General features: G+C 38.4%; 2 protein-coding genes and 2 long non-coding RNA genes across 10 annotated transcripts; 2 read left to right on the top strand and 2 right to left on the bottom strand.

The window, feature by feature from the left end:
• On the top strand, positions 374-6,009 carry LOC109836642 (probable disease resistance RPP8-like protein 2). Of its 3 annotated transcripts, none has more exons than XM_020404617.1 (2): positions 374-823; positions 5,599-6,009. In XM_020404617.1, exons 1-2 carry the CDS (start codon positions 515-517, stop codon positions 5,605-5,607), a joined length of 318 nt encoding a protein of 105 aa, XP_020260206.1. In that variant the 5' UTR covers positions 374-514; the 3' UTR covers positions 5,608-6,009. The 3 variants fall into 3 exon arrangements, with proteins under 3 accessions (XP_020260206.1, XP_020260205.1, XP_020260204.1); XM_020404616.1 differs by having other exon boundaries at positions 5,499-6,009; XM_020404615.1 differs by having other exon boundaries at positions 5,478-6,009.
• LOC109836641 (putative disease resistance RPP13-like protein 1) lies at positions 848-6,009 on the top strand. 3 transcript variants are annotated; one of them, XM_020404613.1, is made up of 3 exons: positions 848-3,584; positions 3,748-3,789; positions 4,032-6,009. In XM_020404613.1, the coding sequence occupies exon 1, from the start codon at positions 938-940 to the stop codon at positions 3,581-3,583; it is 2,646 nt and encodes an 881-aa protein (XP_020260202.1). In that variant the 5' UTR covers positions 848-937; the 3' UTR covers position 3,584; positions 3,748-3,789; positions 4,032-6,009. The 3 variants fall into 3 exon arrangements, with proteins under 3 accessions (XP_020260202.1, XP_020260203.1, XP_020260201.1); XM_020404614.1 differs by lacking the exon at positions 3,748-3,789; XM_020404612.1 differs by lacking the exon at positions 3,748-3,789 and having other exon boundaries at positions 850-3,697.
• LOC109836644 lies at positions 5,625-11,778 on the bottom strand. Of its 3 annotated transcripts, none has more exons than XR_002246034.1 (5): positions 11,631-11,778; positions 8,764-9,181; positions 6,190-6,234; positions 5,969-6,082; positions 5,625-5,747 (listed from the first exon to the last, which is right to left on the bottom strand). It is a non-coding gene; the product is annotated as an uncharacterized LOC109836644 (long non-coding RNA). The 3 variants fall into 3 exon arrangements; XR_002246033.1 differs by having other exon boundaries at positions 5,683-5,764; XR_002246035.1 differs by lacking the exon at positions 5,625-5,747 and adding an exon at positions 5,788-5,872.
• LOC109836640 lies at positions 21,603-22,562 on the bottom strand. The gene is made up of 2 exons (XR_002246032.1): positions 22,174-22,562; positions 21,603-22,055 (listed from the first exon to the last, which is right to left on the bottom strand). It is a non-coding gene; the product is annotated as an uncharacterized LOC109836640 (long non-coding RNA).

Below are 22,568 nucleotides of genomic sequence, written 5' to 3'. Positions count from 1 at the left end.
TCTCTAAAGGGGCCAAAGATGGGGGGTTATGTGAAATTTAACCATCTTTTGAGCGAAAATAATTGGAGACTTGGTGTCCAAGTTTGATGAATGAATGGCCGACTAATTTTTTCTATGACTTGTCCACATTCACGATGGGGATTTATTGCGGGGGCTAGTTTCTTATGGTATACAGAATTTCATGTGGTAGCATTTCAACCACAGGACGGTACCAAGAACGCGTCAAGAAGGTTATCAGCACTTTCCATTGACTTCACTTGCAGAATTTAAACAATTGTTCGGATCACTTTTTGCTTTATTCCGCCATTGTGGTCCCGTAGACTTATACCTTAATGTTCCTCCCACTTGTACCTCAATAATTGAGAGAGGGAGAATAGAAAAGTAGAAAAACCTACATAATGGAGTGCATTCATTTCTAAGTACCCAATCCTCATTAAACAAAGCAAACCAGAAATCTGGTTGTGAACCCTCTGAAATCTCCAATACTCGCAATACTTGCTTCTTTCTTGAGGAGATGGCCATGGTGCTGGATGCTTTAGCTGCAACCACGGTCAGTAAGCTGGCTGAGGTTGTTGAGGAGAAGGTGGTAACTGTCCTGGGCGTGAAAGACGAGATCAAGAGGCTACAGCGAAGGATGGAGAGGATCAAGCATGTGCTTCATGATGCTGAGAGAAAGCGCATCCAATCAGAATCAGTTGCAGGGTGGGTGAGGGAGCTCAAAGATGTTATGTACGATGCCGATGACATAATCGACCGATGCAGGCACGAGGGTGGAAAATTGCTTGATGGCCAACCGTCTACATCATCTGATCCATCATCAACGGTATGTTGTAGCCGTCCTCGCTTATTCTCTTGCTTTACTAGCATCCGTTTCCGGCATGAGATTGGTGATACGATTAAGAAATTAAATGAGAGATTGGAGGAGATATCTAGAGATATGTCACGCCTTAACCTAATGATAAGTGAACCAGATCCTCGAGTCACAACGGTGGACACTCGGCAGACCTCACCTATCATAGATAGGTCTGATATCGTGGGGAGGGGCATTGAACGTGCTACAGACGAACTGGTAGAGAGTATAGTTAAGGAAGATGAAAGAAAACTCCAAGTCTTTGCTATTGACGGAATGGGCGGAATAGGAAAGACTACCCTGGCTAAAAATATCTTCAATCACCCAAGGGTAAAGTCTGAGTTCCCAACAAAGATATGGGTCTGCATATCACAAAATTTCTCAGAGACCTCTTTGCTCAAGGAGATAATAAAAGAAGCAGGAGGAGATCCCTGTAATTTGCAAACTAAAGCAGGCCTCGAACCTCTACTGAAGGACGCAGTTTCAGGAAAGACTTTCATTTTGGTGCTAGATGATGTGTGGCGAGCAGATGTCTGGGGTGACTTACTACGTAGTCCACTACAGAGCGGAGCTGTTGGCAGCCGAGTCCTAGTCACAACTAGAGATGCGAATGTTGCTAGGCAGATGGGGGCGGTGCACATCCATCCCGTGGAACAATTGCTGCCAGAATCTGGCTGGGAACTGCTCTGCAAGAGTTTATATGTCACCGGAGAGGAGGAGGAAATGCAGAGTCTGAGAGGTGTAGGGGCTCAAATTGTTGGAAAATGCGATGGTCTTCCTCTTGCAATTAAGAGCATTGCCGGTGTTTTGGCAACAAAAGGGAGAAATCCGGGTGAATGGGAAAAAGTTCTGAGAAAGGATGCATGGTCTATGGGCAAGCTACCTGAAGATTTGAGGGGGGCCTTGTACTTGAGTTATGAAGATCTACCATCTAACCTGAAGCAATGTTTTCTTTATTGCTCTTTATTACCTGAGGATTATGTATTTGCTCGTGCTGAGCTCGTGAGGTACTGGGCAGCTGAAGGAATTGCAGAAACGCAAGAGGATTCTTTCTTAGAACCAGCGGAGGAGTGTTTGGAAGAGCTAGTTAGAAGGCATCTTATCTATTATGAAGAAGGGGGTTATTATAAAGAAGGGGGTTATTATAAAATGCACGATCTCTTGCGATCACTTGCTCAGTTTCTGTCGCGGGATGAAAGTTTTTGTGGAGAAGCACATGAATTAACTACAGTGTCAGCCACGACGAAACTTCGACGTCTGACACTTACCGGCGAAGGAGGAGGACCAGCACTCACCCGTCAACCTTTACTTTCGCAGAGGAGCTTGAGAACCTTGTTAATAAGAAGATGCTCTTATAGTCTTGGGAGCTCCGTGTTTGTTGGATTTCCACTTCTCCGGGTCCTGTCACTGGCGGATTCATGGATTGAGAATATTCCAGATGCTGTGGAAAATCTAATACACCTGAGGCTGTTGGATCTTAGCGCCACAAGAATATACAGCTTGCCGGAGTCAATCAGGAACCTTACAAATCTCCAGGTTCTAAATCTCGGGTATTGTGACTCACTCCGCAGTCTTCCCAAAGGCATTACTCAACTGTGCAATTTAAGAATTATTGAAGCGTTGGGGGCTATTAACCTGTCCTTTGTACCATCTGGGATGGGAACATTAGAGCGGTTAAATCACTTCAACGGCTTTGTTGTGGGAGGGGAGCAAGGCTGCAGCTTGGAAGATTTGAGCCCTTTGGGACAGCTGAGGGTGCTGGAAATACGTAACTTAAAGGAGGCGGTGGTACCACAGACGGGACGACACGTGCTTCGGAATAAACTTCATCTCAAGAAATTAAGATTGTTCTGCCCTAAAAACCCGTGGGAAGATCCACCAGAGTACAGCGAAGGAGAGATCAGCAGAATTCAGGATGTGTTTGAGGAGCTGGCCCCACCGCCATGCCTGGAAAAAATAAGAATCAACGATTACTTTGGTCTTCAGTTTCCAAGTTGGATGATGTCACCATCGCTGGGATCTCTTCTTCCCCATCTCACAAGTTTGTCCCTTAGAAGATGCAGGAACGTCGTGCAGCTTCCTCCTCTCGGTCTGTTGCCTGAATTGAGAGATCTTACTATTGGGAATGCCAAAGCGGTTGTATCCTTTGGCTCGGAGGCTTATGGGAGCGGCTCTACACAGGCGCTCTTTCCAAAGCTTGTGTCTATTGATCTCCGTGTAATGCCAAATTTGCAAGAGTGGTCATTTTGTAGAGATGAGGAGATTACCGTGTTCCCAAATCTACTGGTGCTGAGCGTTAAGGGCTGCCCGAGATTGAAATCACTCCCTGGGTGCCTGAAGGGATCTCCCTTGAAGGAGTTACGCATCTCCCAATGTCAAGGTCTGGAAAGGATCTCTCATCTTCCTGCACTAAGAGAGTTGAGCATCAACGGGAAATACCCTCAATTGAAACATGTGGAGAAACTGGATTCGTTGAAGACGCTAACTATAGATCCACGGGGGATGGATTTTCTAGCGGAGGGACTGCTGAGGCTGCTGCAAGACCGACAGCATCCTGATGATTTCAAACTTGCATTGCATTCTCTAAGCGATGTTCTTTTCAGTAAGTGCGTTAAGGGAGGCGAATACTGGCCGGTCATCCAAAACTTACCCAGAGTCGAAGCCAATTGTGGAAATCTAAATCTAAGATACACCAAGGAACCCTATCACTACGAGGTGATGGGAGAACACTAAGGTGTCCTTGGTGTGATGGCTACTATTCAATCCTTATCGATTATGCTTTTCCTTTGGGAGGATTGTTTGACGCACTTCTGAATCTCTTTACAACATAGAGAACGGCATTTTTAAGTAAGTATTTTGGAAAATTGACATTTATCGCTTTACCTTTCCTTATGCAGTATTCAACTCTGTACATCAGTCTTTGAGAAAAAAACATTTGCGTAAGTCCCTTTTCAAATCCATTTATTTTCCTTTACTCTATCCTACCAAGTTCTCTTCACTTCTAGAGGAATTAGTTTTTCCTTTGTTTTTGGAATATCCTCTAGAAAAAGAAATAGGATTTATATTTTCTTCACTTCGGTTTGGTTCTTCCCATTCTCCAAAGGGCTTTCTTTCTTAAAATTGTAAAATGAGGACAACTAGTTATAGTGTTTATCAACATAAAGATTCTTATGACTTGCAGGTGTTCGGGGCTGAAGCTGAGGTTTCAAAATGTTGAGAAATATATATGTCAAAAACAAGCTGCGGATTCATCAATGACTAGTGATCTCATCTACTCATTTGCTGATAGTTAAATTATAGGCAAATGCCATCTCAAATGAATTTCAAAACGATTGTGAAATTATGTTAGAAAGCAGTTCTATGTTCATCTCTCTAGGGTACATAGCAACATGTTGATTGTTGACTCTCAAATTGTCGTCTTAGAATGCAGATTATGTTAAACCCTAAAAGTGCTCTCTTTCTTGGTGTTTATTTCTTAGTAAACTCTTTTACCAGTGTTATTTGGATCATCCAAAGGATGTTGTATGTTCCTGGAATAAGTTGGGTAATACAAATGTCTGGCTTAGCCTTTTCCTTTGAGATTATGTCTTGACTAGGCATTTGCGAGGAGGAGGATTTTCTGTAGCTACTTTTATTCTCTTGATGATTGATGTCTTGACTGTAGCTACTTTTATTCTCTTAATGATTTGTAGAAGAGATGATGTCTTGACTAATACTGTATAGCTATGTTTTATCAATTCTTATAGTGAATGTGATGCACGGACTATTTACATTAAGTATTTTCTAATTTGGTATATTATATATCAGAAAATGACTTTTCGCTTTGACATCATAGACAATTGTTTCTTTTGACAAAATGTAAATAAACTTGATGCATATAGAAGAGCTGCGTAGTTGGTATGAATCAACTACAAGTTCCCAGGATTTAATGGTGTAAGGGCCAGCATGGGGCGCACCATTTCCTGAAAGTCTCAAAGCCTGACCTCTGATTTTATGGCCATTAAACTCTAGAAAAATCAATTCACTAATTACTTTATTTACGTCACTTGTTATTTCTTTTCATATAAGCCTGCGTAGATGATTGGAACTTTGAGAAACTAGTTGAAGGTTTAAAATGAAAGTTTTAGATCAAAGAAGAATTGGAATAAATTTCATGTAGCACTGGTGGAGTCATCTTATTGGGTCTGTGTATTCAATCTTTTTGCTTGCATTTTTTTCCTGGCATGTGACAGTTTAGCTTTAACATGTTTAGTTTCAGACTATCTACCTGTCTATCCAAAAAAATTCATACAAACCCTTTGGTGAAAGCAACTGATTCTTGAGACATTGCACTTTGATTACTCATGCTCGTATTTCTTAAAGAAACAAGAGATCATGCATGACAATTTGTTCACACCACTATCTTGGAGAACTCTTCCATAAACCTAGTTTGAAAATGCTTCCATACATTACCCAAGGCATCAACTCAAAGATAGTTTAAATGTCGGTATATAGCATTTTAAGTGTATGATATTTCTAATTTGTTGTATCCTGCATATCGATCTAAAGCACTGTTAGTATGCAGAGATTGAGTTTATTGCACGTGTCTATACTTTTTACTTGCGGTTGAACTAATTCGCTTGTTCAGCATTCCGAGAGTTTCTTGCAGGTTGTGGAAACACCTTGACTAATTACCTGCTGCTCTTCGATCTTTTCCTCGTATCCAAAAGTTATTTAAACTAACTCTCTTACTACCTTAACGCTTATAGATCACTTAAATACACTTGTCTTTTGTGGACGATGGGATGATGACAATGGAGGGTTCAACATGCAGCGATCAAAACTGCAACACCGATTGCCTGAGCAAGGGGTTGGAAGGCGGAGCTTGCCATATCAACTTTGCTGATAAAAAATGCCCCTGCATAACATCAAAACCTGTTGAAGATTGATGCACTGGTTCAGCATTCTTCTAGTGCTACTGTTTCGTTGGATTGTGCACTTTTTCAGCTACGTTTCTCATCAATCAGAAAGAGGCATCTGGTACTATTTATCCGTTCAATTTATGTGTAAGTGAAGAGGAAATAGATGTAGGAAGTCATCTGTTAACGCATCTATAAGTTTTTTGTACTAGAATCTTACTGTCAGTATGACTGCCAAAGTATGCTTTTTGATTCGCGATCCATCCTCTCCATGAATGGGTACTTCAGTCTTCTTGTTTGAACTGAAATTTGGAAGGTGGCAGCTCTCTCATCCCTATATAACATCAGTTAGTTGATAAGGCATAAATCCCGGGTTGAACCCACAAGGGATTGATGAATTCTTTAGGGTTCTAGGCGATGAATTTGATGCCGTACTCTTACCTTTGACCTTATCAAGTTCCTCACAATTGAGGTTGTCGGTCATACCTAGAAAATAGTTATAGAGAAATACAAAAAATAAACGTAAGTTGAGTAAAGAAAGTGTGTCCTAAGAGAAAATTCCATACAGCACATAATAGTAGCATACAAATGTTTCTAAATTAACATTACATAGTTTTACACACGCCATCATAAAATGAAGTACATGAAAATAGAATAATTCATAACATAAGACAACATCACTATCACATTGCGTCACATGCCTATTTCATTAGTATTCCCTCCCTTATGTTTTTCGCAATAATCAACCCACATTTTCCAAGCTATTTGATCTCTACGATCCTTCCATACGTTTCTTGATTGTGTTTGCTCCCTTTGAGTTTGGGGTTGAGAAAAATCAATAATATTATTATCATCTTCATTAGCAACATCTCTTTCATCATCTTCGATGTCAACGGTCTCATTGAATATATCATCATCCGGGTCAACCATTGCAATATAATTGTGAAGAACTGTGCAAGCTAATACGATATTCACTTGCGCGCGAAAAGGGTAATGAGGCGTTGCGGTGAAAATTTTGAAATGATTCTTCAAACAACCAAATGTAGCTTTAATCTTAGACCTTAAAGAAGAATGTCTAAGATTGAATAATTCTCTTCTATTTTTAGGTGTTCTTCCTATTTGTTCCTTCAAATGGTAACGAACATCACGATACGGGGAAATGAAACCCGGCATGGTCGTGTATCCCGCATCACACAAGTAATACTTCCCTACAATTTGCATGACGTGATAGTGTTTATTAGAATTTGTTAAAATTTTATTGAATATCATTTATTAATTGAAGTAATTACTTAAAATTGAAGATTTGATGAAATTACCATCATATACTTTCAAACCATGAGGCTAGGGCCTAGTCAATGCATCTTGAAGGACTCTATAGTCATTTGCAGAACCTTCTCATCCTGCTAATATGTAAGTGAACAACTTGTTTGGAGTACAAGCCGCTAAAACATTTTGTGTAACACCTTTTCGACTACCGAATCGTGGTTGAAGACTAGCAGGTAGCATAGCTTCAACATGTGTCCCATCTATCATACCAATACAATCCTAGAGAATAAAAAATTACTATTGATTATTTTTTATTAAATTAAATAAACGTGCTTTTAATCACAAATTAAGGAGAGAATACCTTGAAATAAAGATAGTATAGAGGGTTGCTAAGGATCTCCTGTGAAACTTCATTCCGTCTTGTCTCAACAAACGTGGTCATGTGGCAAATTCCTTCTAACAATTTGTTGAAATACTTACTCACAGTCTCGCCAGATCGAATAAAATGTGACATAATACTTCGATTTTTAGTTTTATGCCCTAATATATTCAAAGTCATAGCAAGTTGCTCCTCCACTGTGACATGTCTTGAGTCTCGCAATAAATCATTCCTCCTCATGATCTTTGCAAGCTTCATAAAAGCACCACTACGCAATATAACATAGTTCACACAACTATCACTAAATCCATTATATATCCGGTCCATGTGTTGTTTTTTATTTTTCTATTGTATTATTTTTTCCTCACTAGGACCTACACGTATAGATCTACGTCTACTTTGTATTCTCCTCATGAATGTCATAACCATAACTAAAACAGATAGTGCAGCACTCGAACATATATTAACTACAGTCTCTTCGTCAAAATCACCATCCATCTAAAATACAAGCGTCATATTAAAGTAGATACTAACATTAAAGGCAAATGATATCAATGAAGAGTTGAACATGTCAGGTTGCAATTAGTGTTGGATATCTTGACCCCAAGATATAATTTTAATGATAACAAATTATTTACTGTGTAGTCGAATAATCCCTTTAGTAGTCGACTATAAAATTCTCAGTCAAATATCCAAAAACTACATATGTACAGTGTAGTCGACTAATAAGCATAGTAGTCGACTACTGAGCTTGTTTCTTGACTTCACAGAGTCTGAATAGACTCAGTGTAGTCGACTACTAAGACATTTATTCTAACTGCTTTGTAGTTGCACCTTATTTTCAGTTCTATGTTGATACAACAAAAGCTGAATTACTAACAAATTATATACATAACATATACATATATCCTGAGGCAAGTTTAGCTTAGACTTCATAAGCTCTCAAAATGTGAAAATTAAAGAAACCCATAAATAGGAAACGTTAAAATTGAACTTGGATCTCTTTGTGATGCTGAGACTTCAAGCTTAGACTTCAACCCGTAAAATAGGAAACGTTAACAACTAGCTTAGACTTCATAAGCTTAGACTTCAAGCTGAGTTACAGAGAGATCCATCATGCGAAACCCATAAGAAAAGGAAACGTTAAAATTGAACTTGAATCTCTTTGTGATGTTGCTACATGCGAAACCCATAAGAAATTTCCCATAAATTTGAAGAAAAGTCTTAAAATTTCACAAAAATCGCACATATAAATCCATAAAAAAACCCATCAATAATTCCATAGAAAGTAAATTAGGGCATAGAGATCCATGAATCTATGATTATATACGAGAATGGGCCAAAATTGTGAAGAAAATTAGAGCATTTACATGTTCGTCGGCTTCGTCGGCTTTGTTCGTCTATGCGAAGCGGGAGGGGCAAGGGAATGAGGGAGGCGGGAGAGAGAGAGGGAGCGGTGACGGGATTGAGGAGGCAGGAACCCTAAACTTTCCCTCCTCTTCACTTTCCGCGAGTTTTCTGCAAAATCGGGGACTTGAGGGCGGAAAACAGATCGGCCCCAAATTTTCCTTTAAACGCCAGTTTTCTCCCTCTTTCCTTCTTTCGTTTTTGTGAACCAAACGTCAGAAGGTGAAGGAAAATATAAGAAATGGGCTGTCAGTTTTCCAAAACCCATTTTCTCCACTTTTTAGCCCAAACAAACAGCCCCTCGAAGGAAGCCTTGAAGACATTGACGTGACTCAGTCTTCTCTTATCTTGTTTTCTCTTGATTCCATGCCCATCAGTTACCTGGTTTAATAGAGTGATACCGTTAAAAAGGAAATGACAAAGAGTAGATATGTCATGAGGTTTTGAAATAGTACGACAAATGCAGATATTCAACATCATGATTTTAGTCAAGTTTGAAATTATCTTACGAAGAATTTAGAGCATCTCCAACCATAAAATCCAAAATGGTGTAGTTTTTACACTAAGTTGGTGTAGTTTTTACACCAAATCACTATTCCATCTCCAACCCATTACACCAAATGTTACACCAAAAAGAATATTCCTTTTATTATTCTTATCTTTTAACATTTTTATCTATTTAAAAATTTAACAAATTATATAATTATATACTACATTACATATAATTAATTATAATAATATATTTTATGAATAAAATAAAAATCTTAAAAATAAATGCTAAATCAAATTAAAATATTACTTTCATAAATTCAACTAAAGATTACATTTAACATCACAAAAGAAAACATCACACTTGCAAGCAAAAAAATAAAAATAAAAAAAATGGTGTAGTTTTTCTTATTTCCTAATTTATTGCAATTAGTGTAATTTTTTTGTGTCCTAATTTTTATGTTGTATTTTTTTATCTAAATGGTGTAGTTTTTCTTATTTCTTCATTTGATTCTAGTATTATGAAATTTTAAGTGTTTGGATTAAATTATCTATTTTTTTATTGTTTAATGTTATTTTAATAATTATTTTATACTCTAATTTTATTATAATAGTTAATACAAAATAATATATATTATTAATACAACTATAAAAAACAAAAGGGAAAAAATAGCGCTATTGCTACAGTGTTGCGCCATTCTTGGCGCAACACTGTAGCACCCCTCCAAAATAGCGCCCATTTTGGCCTTTAATAGTGCTGGAAATTCTTTGAAGAGGTGCGACGTATTCCTCTTTCAATAAATTGGTTAATAGATTGGTTATAGTGTCTTTTGGCTTGGATCACATCACTAACTCATGGATCAACCACAGAGCAGCTATATTCTCATTATTTGGATTCGCCATCCACTGGATTCACTAGATCCTTGACAGTAAGCACAATTTAGTCCAGAATCTGCCTTTTCTCGTATTTTCCTATTTCCTCTTAAGTTCCTAATCATATTTGGCTTTCAAATTTCTTGTTATTGTAACATGTACTGAGCTGAGAAGATGTTCAGGGTTATTTGATAGGGTTATAAGTCATTCTAAGTTATCAATGATGTTGGATCCTGAATAACCGATATGAACTAGTTCATGAAATCCAAATAAAAGAAATTTCTTTAGCACAGATTACTGATGATCATTGTTTCAAGCTTCTTTTAACATTTATTTCATTTAACCCTGGACAATTATTACTCTTTGTGACACTGAAATAAAACAGGTTGTTCTAGTTTCAATCCTCAAAACTCGAGACTTCCCTTTTCCAAACTTTGCAAAGCCACCATCCGCCAAGAGTTCAGCCCTTCTTGGTTGAGGAGCTGTTTGGTTCCTTACAAGGGCAAGAAAAATTTGGGGCCTGTTTGTTTCCTTGCAGGAGCAAGAAAAGTCAGAAGAAATTAGGCATCCACAAAGTAAAACCGACTAACTGTCCCAAGATGTTATGTTATTAATGCCGACGAAACTCTAATAGAACTTAAAACTTTTAGCAGAGATCATGATCTTCTGATGAACGATTATGGCTTTGCGGCAAGTTAAGGCTCACGGACGTGGATTGCAGAGGGGTGTACAGTGTCAACATAGCCTTAGTTCCTCAGGAGTCCAACAATTTGGTGAAGGGTTAATGATTAAAAAACAGCATCTAATTCAGATAGATATATTCGAACTGCGGTTCTTTAGAGCAAAACACTTCCCTAAATTTTCGCAACAATTTGTCCTAGTGTTGAGAACAAGTAGTACGTCAGTCTCTTTCCCCTTAGTGCATGTCCCTTGGTTGCTCAGAATTTTTTAACAGAAATTTAAGACCTAAAAGGCACCCGCTATGAAGAAAGAACCCAAAAATAACTGAACTGTATCATATCTCTTCCTTTAATGGACAAATAGTTATATGAGAACTAGAGAGTTTCAGAACATCATGAAACACTTAATAAACTAATAATAAACCGCAATGGATCTCTATTAACAGACAACTAACGTTCTTTTTTTCCTTTTGGGTGGATGGGAGGTTAGTTAAACCCTGTCACAATATTCTAGTTAGAGCACAAAAAATGTTGACGGAGAGCGCAAAAAGAATTCAACAAAGGAACAGAGAATGCATTTGGATGGAAAACATGTATAATTCTCTACATCAGGGACTTCAGGTAAAGCATGGACCCGCAGGTAAATAAATGTTATTATTTACACTACTTCCTACGCTTGCTATTCTCATAAATGCTATTCTCATAAATAACTGCAGGAAAACTTCTTAATAAAATAATAACTAAGGGAATGACAGAGATAATTTGTTTGTCCCATTTGCAGAACGTACCAATTCACTTGCTGGGGCCTCGACTTAGTATCTTAAGGAGATATAAGAAGCATAGTAAAAGCTGCATCAACAGATATCAAGTAAGAAATTTTAATGGAAAAACAAGAAGGAAAATTTTTAACAATAAGGAAGGCTGTCTTTCTGCCAATATTTCATTTGATGGATCACTTATTCTACAAAATAAAGAAAATGAATACCAATCAGTTGCCAATTAACAATATTTCATTTGATGGATCACTTATTCTACAAAATAAAGAAAATGAATACCAATCAGTTGCCAATTAAACTAAGGAAGCGATTGAGGGTGGCCTGCACATACCAATCAGTTGCCAATTAAACTAAGGAAGCGATTGAGGGTGGCCTGCACTTTAGCCCCTTAAAAAGGGGCTCTACCATACATAAGCAACATGTGGATGCCACAGTATCTGATGAAGATCCAACCACAATCAGCTAGTGTAAGGGAAAATTAATTAACAGACATGCTTACCTATTCTTAGATTGGGATTAAACCATAAAGCTTAACAATAAACAAGCATGTAGTGGGCATTTTTTCAAACTATTTATCAATGAACCATTCTAAAAAAAATTTACTTTCAACTATAGGCCAGGCTCAGTTAGTTCTGGCCCAGCTCTACAAATAACCATTGTTGCTTGTTTCTGGTCTTGATAGGCCTCAGTTATGGAACCTAACAGAGCATTGATTAGCTGCAAATACTGCTTCCACAAGACAGTTTTTTACACCGATATAAACGAGTGTGAGAGAATCTTCGAGCGGTAGACTTCACCTGACGCAACTTCGGCGTCGAATGGGGTGAGGTTCGTCACTGTTGGTGGCTTCAACTTTGCTTCGCACCAACGGACTTTTCTCCTGGACGGAGAACTTCTGCGAAACTTCTTGGACTTGGGGAGGAGGTAGGATCCAGACTTAGGACACGTACTCCTTCGTACTTTTCTGTTTGCGTCGAACTCATACTCGACCTCGCCTCCCAGTGACGGCGATCGAGATTCCGGCCGGTGCGACAGCTTCCGATCTCAAACAGTGAGATCGGTGGGCTCCCACGTGGTCGCCGATTGTTCGCGGGGAAAGTTTGGTGTTCGTTGTTTCATTATCGATTCCATTGCAGCTCAGTTAACACTTTAGTGCGTATACAAAGAGATCCGTCTTTTTAATTTAAGATTTCCGGCTTACAATGAAAATCAAATAAACAAAGAAAATCCCCAAAAATTACAACTTTCTCTCTTTATGTCGAAACAAATCACAAGATCCTGTTTGCGGTCTCTGCTTCTTTGGGTTGGTTGTGCTTGCGCCGGGTGCTTTACCGTGGACCATCCCGCGTGATCTGGATCCAACAGATCTACGGACGTATTACGGTATTATCCCACCAAGGAGATAATAGCCGGAGATCGTGTTCACCACGGAAAACGACCGCTCGAATTTCTGGATCTAAGAGCCCAAGCTTAGATCCGGAGTGTAACGACGTAGATCTTGAGGGATTAACCTCTCGTCGAACTCCTGCCTTTTCGTGATGCTGTGCTCGCTAAGAATCAAAATTCCGGGTCTCGTAAGTCTTCAAGCTTCAGCATCTCCGAGTTGAGGTGACAAGTCCGGCAGAGTTTTCGCTTCTCTCCAAAGTTTCAAAGAAGTCCTCCAAATGAACGAGTACCAGGCCTATTTATAGGCTCTCAAACTGTGCGTTTGCACAGTCTGAGCTAGCCACCCCTAGTGGCTCGCCATAGCGAGCCACCAGGGGTAGGCTCGGCCTTGGCCGAGCCGACCTCAGGGTGGCTCGCCTGGCCGACGCCACCCGGGGGTGACTCGGCCACCGGAGCCCCTAGGGTGGCTCGGTTGGCCGAGCCAACCTTGGGTGGTAAGTTCGCGAGTTCCCCCAGGTGCCTGTTTGCGTTTTCCATTGTTTCCGACGTTGTTTTGCTCGGTTTTCGTTTGTTTGTTGATTTGTTGACTTGATTGCCGGATTTGGCAGTAAACTCAGTCGTGTCTTGAGTTTTCAAATCCATTTTGTTGGAGACCCGTCGACTCCCCGAACCACTAACGTTGTTCGCATGCATGTTTCGTTAGCCTTTGTAGCTCTTTAGTTCGTTTCGCTTGCTTGAACGTTCGTCGATTTGTCGGAATTCATCGCGCCGGAGCTGGTCAAGCGACCTATAAGGCAGTTTATTACGCCTACATACACACTCAACTGTTTGATTAATTTCAATCCATAAGATAGTATAATCTCATCAAATTTCATGTGCATTGTTTTGGAGCATTGTTTGTTTGAGGCCATATATGTGATCTAATTAAGTTTGCATACTTTCTTTTCTTGTCAGAAGCTTAAATTCCCTCAGGTTGATCCAGTATATATTTCTTCATCTAATCTTCCATTTAAAAATGCAGTTTTTAACATCCATTTGACTGTATTATTCAATTTGTGAATAGATTGCTTAGAGCCTATAAGGACTCTAATGGTTAGTAACCTAGCTACTGGAGAATAGACATCAAATAATCAATACCAGACTTTTGGGTATATCTTTCAGCTACTATCTGGCCGTTATATTATCGTTCCATCAGGTCTAAGTTTCTTCTTAAACACCCATTTACATCCTATAGTTTTACAGCCTGAAGGAGAGATCAGTTAGTTCCGAAGTATGATTTTGAACTATTAGATTGTGAATCTCATATTAATAGCTCTTCCAAAAATGGTAGCATCTACTGATTTTCATTGCATCTTTCAATTGTAACTGGAGAATCTTCTACAGTAATGCATAGAAATCTTCATGGACCTTTTCTATTGCTAGTTCTTTTACTTTTCCTAGGCCCTCTGGACTTTCTAGTGTCTAGTTGTTTAGAACTAGTTTCACTTGATTAGAATTAGGATCTGAATTATAGAGCTTAGGCCTTGTTGTTTACCTCTGCGTCTTGTAAGGGAAAATTATTTTCAAAGTAAATGTGCATGCCCTAGCTTCAATTATTGGTGTTTTGGCTATCTCATTAATGCAGAGTATAGATTATAAAATCTATTTGCATTACTATCAGAAGCATAGCATAAAAATTCCTATCTACAGTTTTAGGCCATCTTTCTTATTTTCAGGTATTTAACTTTGATAAGCACCCCCACACTTTTCAGTGATCCAAATTAGGGGGGTTTTCTATTCTTCCAGATTGTGTAAGGGTTTTATCAATTCTTGAATGGAATCTTCTATTTAGTATATGACATTGCAGCATGAGAGCTTCTCCCACAGGTTTCTGGCACACCACGAATAATTAACATTGAGTTTACCATGTCATTAGTGTTCTATTCTTTCTCTCAGCTACTCCATTAGATTTTTTGATGGTTGTATATGGAGCAGTTATTTCATGAATAATTCATTCTCTTCACAAAATTGTTTTAGTTCATTAGAAGTGTACTCACCACCTCTATGCTGATCTTTGAGAAATTTTAAGTTTCTTATCCAATTATTTTCAAACTTCTGCTTAATATTTTAAATTTGGTTTATCACTTCATCTCGGTCTTAATTAGTAGATGGTAACAATAGACAATTCATCTATAAAGAAGTTACAAAATATTTTGTTACTCCTCTAGTTGTTCTTCCTGATCACAAACCATCCACTGATGGATGAGTTCTAATATCTCAGAATCTCTATCAATAGTTTTAACCATGGTTGTTCGCTTAGTGGGGAGTTGCTGAGCTTACTACACATTATGCTTTCACATGTTCCTTCATCATCTTTTATATTAAGCTTTTGGAATAATATTAGATGCATCAATCTTTTCAATTGAATTATAATTCACAATTCCTAATCTGTTGATGCCAAGCTGATGGAAGGTTCAATATTCAAACTATTGGAGATGAATAGTAGAATTCCTTAACACTTCAATTTTAAAAAGACCACACATAAAAAAACCTTTTCCAATGAAGTTCAATCCTTAGTATTACAATTTATTTGATTTCAAAAACATAGCTATTAGCCTTGTTGCACTAACAAAAATCCGCTAATTTAAGTTTCCCTAATGTCTGGTACATGATGACATCTTGCGAGGCATCAAGTCTTATCAGAGTTCAGCTTTAGTTGATCCGACCTATTCCAGATACAAGGAAGCCACATTATATTTCCCATTGTTCACAGGTTCCTCTACTGTGAGACTGACTAGGTTGGAAAACAAACATTGATTAGAGCAAAGCGTGAATATTAGCTCCAGTGTCAATCCACCAAATCATTTGCTTGACTAAGGTCATGTTTACTTCAGGAGTGAAGAGAACAGACCTGAAAGCAGTCTCGCTGACTGGAAAGTCACCATGATTCACTTGTGATTATTAGTGGAGGTGCCTCCCTTTCCTAGGCTTGGGTGGTTCTGTCTTTTGTAAAAAGCAGTCCTTAGCAAGGTGGTTGGTTCGCACAAACGAAACAGGCTCTACGTTCAGCTCCTTCCTTCGTTTTGAAAGTGGACAGGGTTCTTATTTTGATGAATAAAAGATTTCTTCTTAAATGTTTTATTTTTGATTTTTGTGGAAGGACGTTCTCTTGTGTTGAGGAAAGGGTTTGGATTAAACATTGTTTACTTTGGCTTCTTTGCTGGTTCAGAATTTGTGTCACATCTTCTCCCTGAGTCATGTTGTCTCATATTTCAATGGAACAACACTTGCTCTAGTGGTAAGCCTCTCCGTGGTATGCGTTAGGTTTTTGGCAAAATCTGACCAGTGACTCGGGAAGTTTGTCTATAAGGCAAGGCTATCTGAAACTTTTCATCTAAGATAGATCCCATTCACTTTTAAATTGGTGAACTATATGTTCAAATCATGAATTCTTGCCTCATTCATTTGGTTTAGGAATCTACCATTTTAAAACTTGTTAAAATCAGAAGCTTTAAATTCTTTAAATTTCCCATATTCATCTAGACCATTAACTTTGCTCTAAGGTTTCCCACAGAACTTTAGCATTAGTGATAGTATAATATATATCATATAACCTATCAGATAAAACTCCTAAGATTCTGTGTAGGCAATGATACTCTATTTCTTGAGGTGTTCTTGGGATAGGAATTGAATCTGTGGAGGAAGATGAGGAAGATTGCCTAGTAACTGGTCTAGATGAAGATGGGTATCTGGTTCTATGGCTGTTATTAGATGTAGAGTTGTTAACCAAAATCTCATTTGGTTTTGCCAACGACGGAAATTGTTCCCATCAAACTTCTCTGGTTTAGCAGACATAATTTCACTTGTAGCCAATTTTCAGATCACTTAATGAATTAATATTGCATCACAGATAAACGAAAAGAAATGAGGGTTAGAAATACGGCCTGATGGTCGAGGCGTGCAAGCACTGTCCCAAGAAACTAATTGCCCCCTCTCGTACAGGGCTACGCGGCAAAAGTTCCCGGAGATACAACGACCCTCGGTCAGGCGACCTCCTTCTCGTCGGCACGAGCTTCAAGAAGGCTTTGCGAACTCTTCTAGACTTTCAGGGAACCAGCAAAAGTGTAACAACAGTAAAATGAAGAGGAAGAACAGAGAAGAAGAGAGAATACGTTGTGTTTTTCACACTGTGCTTAACCTCTCGGGGCGAGGTTCTTATATAGGATTTCAATGAGTCATTTGCGCCCATAATTCCCGTTAGCACGTTTTAATTATTCACATAAACTTCGCCAGTTAATACCAGCGGTTTTCCTATCATTTAGATCCGTCAATCTCTCTCTCTCTCATTTAAAACGTTTTTATTAACAACGTTTTTAATTTGTTTCATGATAAACACGCTTTAATACTAACCGTTTAGATCCTTAATTTCCGCCTATAATTATGCTAGCCGTTTAACAAATTTTGAAAATATTAATCACGTTTTTAATACAAAAAGAAAAGTTCAAAAGAGAAAATTAAAATGTAGCAGATTAAAGGCCCCTCAATCCGGAGCTGCATTCGTGTCCGCAGGTCGTGTGCGCGCGCCACCCGACCCGACCCGACCCGAACCCGAGCCCGGCCCGGCCGGCGCGCGCGTGTGTGGTGTGGAGCATAACCTTTGTTTTCTTCTAGGCATAGGAGAGAAAGGGAAGGCTTATAAAGAGCCTACCTTCCCATCTCTTTTCCAATGTGGGACTAAAGTTTTTCCTCTTTTCCTCTATAAACTCAAGTTTTAAGTTATCTTTATTATAACTCCAACAGACCTTCGATATTTATTTTCTAAGATATTGTTTGTGGGAAAATTTGCAGTAAAAAGACAATGAAAGAAAATTTGACTTGTATTCCTCTCAAAATCGATTACAATTTGGATTCCGATTACAAAAGAGAGGAGAATGAATTTGATTCTCCCCTTTGTTTAATTCTAGGTTCTTCACGGTGGCGATGGGGTGCCTCCCTCGAATGCTCGCGTCGGATTCACTGGAACGTAGTCTTCTCCTCACGATTTGACGCTGTGGAGAACTTGCAAAGCAAGTTTGAAACTCTGGACGAGTTGATAACTCTGATCGAGTTTGAAACTCTTGAAAAAGAGTTGATTTGAACCGAGATTCGGTTCTTAAGCCAAGGATGAATGCTCCAAGGACTTTGTTGCTGCAAAAATCTCCAAGATGCCCGATCAAGGATCCCCAAAGAGCCAGCTCCAGCCAGCCGAATATCTCTTCTTTTTGCTGCCCAAAAAGGAAGGATCCCAGAGACCCGAACTCAGTTGAGTTTCCCACTATTTATAGGGGATTTAAGGGTGGTAACTACCCCCTTAATCTGCTCCTCAATGGGCTGAGTGGGGTGTAACCGCCCCCTCTTAAACAGCTCCCCAAATCGTGGGGAAAACGGTTTTGAAACCGTTCTGTTAGTGCTTTGAACGAGTCAAAACGCTGAAAACAGCGTTCTGGGCCCGAACTGTGCGTTTCTGGACCTGAAACGCAGAGTTGGGCCTGAAAACGCACAGTTGGCCTGTTTCAGGCTGAAAACGCACAGTTGGCCTGTAAACGCACAGTTGAGCCTGTAAACGCACAGTTGGGACGTTTTAGGCTGAAAACGCACAGTTGAGCCTGTAAACGCACAGTTGGGACGTTTTGGCTGAAAACACACAGTTGAGCCTGTAAACGCACAGTTGGGACGTTTTAGGCTGAAAACGTGCAGTTGGCCTGTAAACGCACAGTTGGCCTGTTTCAGGCTGAAAACGCACAGTTGAGCCTGTAAACGCACAGTTGCCCTGTTTCAGGCTGAAAACGCACAGTTGAGCCTGTAAACGCACAGTTGGCCTGTTTCAGCCTGAAAACGCACAGTTGAGCCTGAAAACGCACAGTTGGCCTGAAAACTCTGCGTTTTGATGTTATATCACGAGGATAACCTCTGCGTTTTGAGGTTATAACGCTGGTTCAACCTGTACGCTTTGACTCTGTAATGCAGAGGCGAACCTTAGGCGGGCTTGGCGAGCTTCAGGCTAAGTCCAATGTTCTGACGAAGTCCAGTCTTGCAGACGGACTTCAGAACATAACTTGCTGCGAAGAACAGGTCATAACTTTCAAACCGCAAGTCGGAATTGGACGAATTATATATAAAAATCGGCTATCTCGACGAGACGGAGCCATCCGAACCTAGCCGAAGGCTTCGGTTTGTTTCCTCCGTTTTGCCAAATTCCTTACGGTTTGAGAGATATCTGCGTTCTAATATGAAGAGACCGTCAATTTGTAGTCTCTTTTGCTAGAACTTTGCACAGATCGTCCTCTTGGCTCCTTGAGAATATGAGAGTCGTCAGATTGTAACTCCCGATGTTGATTATGAATGCTGTTGAATTAGAGCTTTCATCAGTTGTCGTGAAGGTCGTCAGATTGTAGCCTTCTACGTGAAAGTCCTCAAATTGTAGCCTTCTGGAAGTCGTCAGATTGTAACTTTCATCATCGGTGTTTGATGGGGGATCAACTATCTATTGTGATTTTTAGACAGCCTACAGATATATATATTTATTTAGAAATACGCCAGTAAGCCCTGATTCAATAATTATGCGTAGAAATATTAACAAACAACCCAATACAATCTCAAAAACTTCCACAATCACGCTTTTTCTAGATGTCGTTTTTCCAAGAGCATCTGAAAAACTAGGGGTTGTTTGGTTGCACACTTTTTGAGAAAACTTTTCTCAAAACATCTTACAATGGCAAATTTGTAATTAAAAATTTTTCAAAAATTTTTGTAAATTGTGTTTGGTTCAACAAAAAATTTACAGAAATATTTTCTATAAAATATCAAAACCTACCAAATTTTACAAAAAATAATTTCCTCTCAAAATGAGAGGAAATCACTAGAAATCCGTCACATACCATATTTAATTAAAAACCTACCAAATCTTATTATTTTCTATAAAGTTATGAGCTATTTTTTTGTTTTGAACCAAACAAGCAAAGTACAAAAAACAAGAAAATTGATACTTTTTAATTTCTCAAAACTTTTCCTATAATTTTTTAAGAAATACAAAGAAATTATATTTTATGTGGAAAACATTTCCTATAATTTTTAAAAATTGAACCAAACACCCCCTAAGATTGGAGAGCTAATGTTCAATTTGAGCGACAATAGGTCATTTTGAGAAGAAAATCATAATAACGTGGTCGAGGAATCAAATGAATTAGTGGGAAACAATAAAAGAGGTTACAATGCCAATCAACCTAATGTCGTCAAATCCAATTTGTATTGGGTACGTGAAGGGACGTATTATATATATTCCCTTCCAACTTTGACATAAAGCCTCTAGATTTTATATACACGATCTGAGGCCAGAACTTTAAACAAAGAGGGGAGACATGATGATGATAAAACAAACTAGACAAATGCCGCTTACCTCAAAAAATGAGGTTTTGGAGTTTCCTTTTTTTTCATTTCACTATCCTCTCGTATTAACTTGTATGAAATACTAAGAAGAAGATAATATTTTCTCTTGGTGATTTCAAGCAGATGTGTGTGGGGGACATGAATGTATACCTTTTGTATTTTTTATCGATTCTTATTTACTATATTAGAATTAATATAAAACTATACTCTTGATTCTCATCATAACCTCGGAGTTTTAGTCTAATGGTTAGAGGAACTAAATTTAAGAATGTATGAGAGATCGACAGGAACAGAAATTTAGCGCTAAATTTTTTATCTCGAACCACCTAGCATAAGAAGCCTGTGAAACTCCAAGAAATTAAACAATATATTTATATTAAGTTCAAAAGACAGCACTTGTGTAAATTAAATAATATATAAATTCTAGTCTATTTATTTCGGTCCACCACTTGTTGTATTTTAGGAAGTTGGTATTTTGTCCCCCTAGTAATTTCCACACTTCCTTTCGAAAACAAAAGGTATCCTATGCAAGATAACTTGAACAGTCTTAACAAGGACGAGGGGGAAATAATTTATTTTTTCAGACCCATTAGTGCTTTATAAAGCTTTTAGAGGTGGAAGCAAGGTCCTCTGTCATCAACTTTGTTTTAGATCCCCACTAAAATTTGATGTTAAAAACATTGACCTGCTTTTGAGCTTTCAAAATTGGAAGTAGGCGGAAGAACATTGCAACACTCTTCCTCCCTTTTTTCTTGTCTCGTCTGGGAAAAAAATAAAAATAAAATAAAATAAAAATCAAAGGCTTCCACAATCTTACAAGTAACATGACCACCTAAAGAATTAAAGTAGGGTACCATGATATCAGTGGATTTTTTTCTTTTTTCTTTTTTCTTCCCCCACCTAAGCATACATCAGTAAACCTTTTACATAGCTCAGGTTCGTTTTCCATTTGATAATATGACAACTGCTAAAAGAGCAGAAAGAGATAACAAGGCAAGGGCAAGGGGTGAATATTGCTAGTGGTTTTCTATGTATGATTTAAGCGAAAATTATAATCATAGTCAGGCATCAAACTTCTACACAAAAGGGTTATTGACGAGAATATTGACACGATAAACATAATTCAACAACTGCACATTTAACTCCTTGAATGCTATGTTTCTTAACAAGGAATCACAAATATATTCCTCACAGTAAATGCCAAATACAAAGGTACAGTGTATAAACATAGAAATATATGATTCTAACGATAAACAGATACACATAATATATCACCTATTTATCTCTACATGGTAGCCATGAAGAGCTACCATACGTTAGCAACAAGACCCACAAAATATCTACCCATAAATGGTTGCAATTTATATTGTTTCCAATAGGAAGGAAATTACATATATATCCATGGCCTCAAGCTCTCAGGGGCACAAAAATGAAAGCCAAACTAGAGTCAGCATCTGAAATAAGAATGAATCACAGAGCTATGTGAGCTTTAAGGCATGCCTACAAAAGCTTCATCTACCACTTTCTGAACTCAGGCTGGGCTTGAGTCCAAGCCATGGCTGGTTCTCCTCCTCCTTTGGTGTGGTAAACGGAGTCGCAGAAGAGTCTTTCACTTTATTCACTTGATATGGAGCCTTGGCATTGATCCTGCAATCAACAAAAAACGAAGGGTCAGCAAAGTGAGATTCATGCTGTATAACTAAAAGGTGTAAGCCTGAAGTAGACAATTAGATAGTGGTAATGTATAGAGAAAAAAATTACTCACCGATCCTTCCTCTTCTCGAAGAACCGATGGAGTGATGCCTTTCTCGCAATTGGAAGATCTGTTGCCAAAAGATCATACAAATTAGTTATTTTTATATATAGAATCTAATGTCATCTACAACGATCCTAAACCAAGGCAGATATTTTACAGATTGAACTAACGTAATTTCTATTTTATTTTTGAGGAGAAGTTTCGAAATTCAATCATATATTAAAAACACTCCTTTTTCTTTTATTTCAGAATCATCATCCCTTGAATTTTGTCAACAATAAACCCATATAGCCGAAACATGTCTATACGAGCAAAGCACTGTGATATGAGACGTTCAAATCAAGTTCCTATTAAGTTCTTTTTGTATAAAACAGTTAAGCAATTTCTTTCGCTTGTTCAGTCAT

The sequence above is a fragment of the Asparagus officinalis genome, chromosome 4 (genome assembly GCF_001876935.1).
Source record: "Asparagus officinalis chromosome 4, Aspof.V1, whole genome shotgun sequence".
In the NCBI taxonomy this organism is placed as follows: Eukaryota; Viridiplantae; Streptophyta; class Magnoliopsida; order Asparagales; family Asparagaceae; genus Asparagus; species Asparagus officinalis.
This window is presented reverse-complemented; position numbering and strand designations above follow the sequence as displayed.